Here is a 5,224-nt window from a genome sequence, read left to right on the forward strand (position 1 = left end):
TTTCGTTCGATTGGACTTAGTTGTTTCATATTTAATGAAACTAACTATACTATCATCATTGAATGTTTCTCCGTTGTATTATTAATGGTTTGCTTTTTCTTCTGTATGTACTTAATCATCATTACAAATATTAATCGTGTATTGCTGGCGCCCTTTTTTCGCTCAAATTGGTCCGAAAAATTTAATGTTGATGCTCAGCAATAAACATCTTAGCATGCATCCCGTNTCAGTCCAGCAACACTCCGCAAAAACTGTTTAGAGAACTTGTATGATGTTATAACAAAAACAACATTAAATGGCCGCATTATAATGGTTTTTTTGCATAGGTTCCTTTTACCACACTGACGACTCGACACTGTCGTTTATTTTATTTTAATTATTAAATTAAATGGCACAACTTACCAACTCCACCAGTTGCTGTTGGCTGAGGTGTGTTGCTATTTTCCACAGTTGTCGATTTCGTGGCATTTGGCGTTGAAACAGTCGCTGAAAATGATGGCTGTGGTTGTGGCACCGAGTTTTTCAGTGATGAAGCTGTGTTGGCACCATTGTTAATGTTATTAGATGCACCGGGATTACCGGTATTAGTATTAGAAGTATTAGAAGTGCCGCCATTCGCATTGCTAGATGCGGCATTTGCATTTCTGACACGGTTACGATAAAGGTTGCCACCACGATAATTCCGATTATAACCGCCACCATAAGAGCCCATATTACGATTGTAATAGTTGCCACGTCCACGATAGCTAAATGATACACAAAGAAGAAAAGGTAAGGTTAAGGAAGTTTATTTAAAGTTTATAATAAGCTTCTTTTTTTTAAACTCCAGTTTCTTACCCGCCGCGTCTTGTCGATGAGACCCCAAATGTTTCACTATTCAATTTGCGTTCATGACGCCAGTCATTCTTCTTGTTCTTGCTACGATCCTGTGCTGCCTCGCATGAAATATTATCAAAGAAGGACTTTGTCTTATCGTATCCAACAGTGATTTCTTCCTCTTCCGGTTCATGCTCTCCGGCACCAGTCTCGTTGCCGGAATCGTCCTTTTTATCTGTTTCGCCATTCATCTGTGAAACAGAACTCGTGGTTTTATTTCAAAATTTTAACACGGAACAGACAAACAAAATCAACATTACTATCATAAAAAATATGGACATAAGAAGCAATAGCATAAATCAATGATTTGTATATCAAGATCACACAGATCTATTAGCATGAATTGAAAACACTCAGGGGCATACATACTTATATACATATGTATATCGATGAGAAAAAAAACTATATTATTAATAATTCAAAATAAACTAATTTGTAAAAATAAAAATAAGCGAAATAAGCAAAATAAAAGGAATGAATACCTGCTCGGTTTTGGGTTCTTCGCCCACCTTGAGTTTGGACAGTTGGGAACGTAGCTCTTCGAATTTAACATTGGCCTGTTCAAAGTCGAAATCTTGTAAGAATTTAATTGTGTTCTTCGGATTCCGTGGTTTATTTTGATTACCACCGGGACCGCCCATTGGTCGATAGCCCTGAAAGCAAACGAACGAAATGTTTAAAAATAGCTTTCTAAAATGTTATAAAGTAACAAGCATTAAGCTCTTAAGCTACTGTTTTCTGAAGTTACAAAACAGGCGAGGTATCAACTATGAATAAATTTTATACTCACTTGATTTTGCATGCGACCACGTCCGCCACCCCGATTGCGGACCATCATGTTGTTACCATTGTTAGGGTTGCCGCGGTGCATGGTCCAAGCATGGTTTTGACCGCCGCCACCGCCACCGCCACCACCCCCGCGTTGATGGTTATTACGTTGGTTGCCATAATTGTTGCCACCACTCATTTCATGATGCCGATAGCTATAGCCACCAGAATCGTGTCGAACACGGTACTTTTCATGGAAGTCACTGTTATTGTTGCGTTGATTATTGTTGCCACCGCGCTGTTGGTGATTTTGTCGCTTGTTGTCTGCATCGTGTGAGCTGCCACCATGTCCACTATTCTTATTCTGAGGAGCCGGTTTTTTCTTGGGATTAGCAAGCATATTGGGTACAGACGAATCACTTTTCAGCGAAACATGGCTCATTGGCGTCGTTGAGCGTGATGCGCCGGCAATCGTGTCTAAAAAAAGTTATTTATTTATTTTACATTTTACTATAAATCAAAATAAATATTATACAATTCCTGTGCTGTGAGATATAGAAAAATAAAAGTATAAAAAATCATCATTAAAAAGATGTATCTAAGTTAAAAACAATGTGCAAAGAATATCTCGATTGAAGCATACCACAGTGCAGGAAAGCAGCATGTTTGGGACTATATTCAACATCGCGTTTGATGAACTACAAGCTATTTTCAAATATGTAACTAAACGAGCTGTGTCGTACTAATAATGACTAGTGAAATCACAAGTTTAGAGACTTGTTCACTACTACTCTTCTTTCAAGTTTCTTTCATCATCTGAATTTTCAGAGTATAGCATAAGAAAAAGGAATATTTCAGGTACTTATGTATGTATGTATTTCAAATAATAGTGAGTCTTAAACTCCCTGAAAGTTGAATATGTATAAAGACTTGTATCAATACAAAGCTTTTTATTCAACAAACAGACGTCGTATTTGGAGCTTGCCAAATGATTCCAAAGACCGCATACTTTAAATCAAGGAGACTTTGTTATGACAGTTTGAAAACAAATGGAAAATAAAAGTTTTTTCTAGACCTCCAGTTTTTGCTAATATGAAAAATTACATTCTTCAGTAAAATCTTCGACACGTAAATTCCAAACTATATAGCGATATTTGATATTTCAATTTCAAAATATACAATGCTATGTGATGAGTGGAATTAATAGCACAAAATTGTGGAAAATTAAAATAAAAAGGATCAAACTAAACCAAAAACAACCGAAAAAAATCCCACAAATCACATGTTCTCCAAAACAGGAGCGGCGTTACCATCACACCTTGATCTTTGGGTTCGTTAAGTGCCGTTTGAGGTAATATTTTCTTCGCTTTGTTAGCTGCACCTAAAATTGTACTGTTGCTTCCAGCAGAAGTACCTCCACCACTACCAAGTAAACCGCCAATCAGGCCGATACCGCCGCTAGCCATGCGACTACCACCGATGATGCCGCTATTACCATTACTACCAATCATACTAGCAACACTACCAATCGCTCCTAGATTTAAAGTATTCGACGTTGGCGTTATATTTAAGTGGACTGAAGTATTAGAATCATTATGCTGCTGCTGTTGCAACTGGGTTTGATTCGACGGTATAGTGGATGCAATTGTTTTATTATGCACTGATTGTTGCTGCTGTTGTGGTGGTTCTGCATTTGATCTTGTTGCTGAAGATGGGTCAGATTGCTGTTGTTGCTGTTGCTGGGAAGTAACTCACTTGGTTGTTTCTGTTGCTGCTGGGATTTCGATTGTTGCTGTTGTTGCTGCTGTGGTGGCTGGGGCGGTTGCTGCGGTGGTTGTTGTTGCTGCTGGTTACCTCCACCCAACATGTATGGCCCAGGTGCGCCAGTGCCAGGAGCTAGCGAAGGTGCTCCACCGCCAGCTCCACCAATGCCCAGTGCGCCAATACCGAAAGGATTACCATAACCTCCAACTGCACTCATCGGTGGTGCATGCGGTGGGTTTATATTGGGCATGGGAAAATGTGGCATCATATGCTGACCATTTTGTAGCTGTACTTGCATTATAGCCGGGTCATTGGGATGGGGAAGGCTGTTGTTAACGACTCTAATGTCTTTGATATCAGAACCGCGGAAAAGAATGTAGTCATAGATTTGGCTTTGTGGTGCAATCTGAAACTGAGTCTCCCGGTCTTCGGTTCCAAAAGAGCGAACTGCAATAAAAGAAGAAAGTATTTTTTTTATGAGCATAAAGAAGATGAAAATTATTTAATATATAGATTTTATAGATTTCTTGTACTACAAATCGAAATTCCTTGTTGGAAATTTTTCAGATTAGGAAAAAAAATTTGTTTTATAGGCGGAACAGATTAAACAGTGCTCTATGAAAGTGCAGTCAGTCAATCAATCTTTATTGCCTGATCAGTTGATTATACTTTACTGGCCAAATGAGAAAATATAGACTAGTTTGGTAGATTATGCGGTGCAAAAATAAGCATTGCTGGCTATTCGTTCTATACACATAATAAACCGTATAAACTTTACGCATGGTTTTGTTACGACGATTTTGTTATTTGTTACATAATACAAATTGCGATACTACTAGCCATGGCTACTAGACCAGCAACTAGACCCCAGTCACCATACATAATAGGGTCATAAACCTTATGGAAGGTGGCGACCGGGAACTACTTTCCGTAAAAACCTGCAATTCGTGAAGCATCTGGAACACAACTTTTATAAATTAACTGAAAATTGTATGGAAACTCGTTTACACATATCTGATAAATTTCTGCAGCGATTTAACTGAGGAAACATGATAAACTGAAGCCAACGCCACTCTGTCACTGCTCTAGCTGTGTTTTCGTGGGAAATAATCGGGATTCGCATAAAAATTTTGCACGCAAATACAACAACACTCTTATACACTCTTATGAATTCATACACAAACTTTTCTTTTTAACTTACTTCAAATAAATCGCCTTTATGTTAAATATTTATTTTAATGGGCATTATCTCATTTCTTAATCCTACTGCTAGTAGTATAAAATTAGTGATACTGAGCTCGGTAACCAAAGAAAACGCGGTTTTTGTTGCAAGTGTAAACGCAAGTGTAAAGCCCCATACCGGGCTTTCATGTAGCAGAATGCTTAAATTTATAAGAATATCTGCTTGATAGTTATCGGTTTAGATGAATACCACTAATAATAAATACTGACTGTAAAACAAATAAAACATTAAAAAACTATATACGAAATTCCATCTTCGATTATTATACACATGTTTGTATAAACAACGGCGGCAATAATCAACGTGGGCTTTCAACCCCCAAAATTGGTCAAAATATTGGATAGGGGGTACACCATTAGACGCGTCTGGACCCCAATAACAAGAATCCGAAAGCGGAAATTAACTTTTTTACCCGATTAAAAGTTATTAACCAAAAATTTTGGGGGTTGAAAGCCCAACTAGATAATTACAATGGATCAAATATTCAAAACCTTTATAAATTTTTGGCATAGATTTAGACAGCGCAATTTTTAATAAAAATGTATTATGTTTTGAACGGCGCTTTTACAATTT

The 5,224-nt window shown here is 37.6% G+C and overlaps 1 protein-coding gene across 1 annotated transcript; it reads right to left on the reverse strand.

Moving 5' to 3' along the window:
* Nucleotides 1-295: 295 nt before the first annotated feature.
* On the reverse strand, nucleotides 296-3,855 carry LOC108382528 (protein LSM14 homolog B-A-like; the record flags this gene model as incomplete). Its single annotated transcript, XM_017638896.1, has 5 exons — nucleotides 296-746; nucleotides 838-1,067; nucleotides 1,359-1,529; nucleotides 1,667-2,121; nucleotides 3,400-3,855. Coding segments are annotated over 5 exons (1,679 nt in total), but the record flags the coding sequence as incomplete, so codon positions are not given.
* Between the last annotated feature and the right edge of the window lie 1,369 nt (nucleotides 3,856-5,224).

The sequence above is a fragment of the Rhagoletis zephyria genome, unplaced genomic scaffold, assembly GCF_001687245.7.
Source record: "Rhagoletis zephyria isolate East Lansing unplaced genomic scaffold, Rhagoletis_zephyria_1.1 Rzeph_scaffold_27376, whole genome shotgun sequence".
NCBI classification, from domain to species: Eukaryota; Metazoa; Arthropoda; class Insecta; order Diptera; family Tephritidae; genus Rhagoletis; species Rhagoletis zephyria.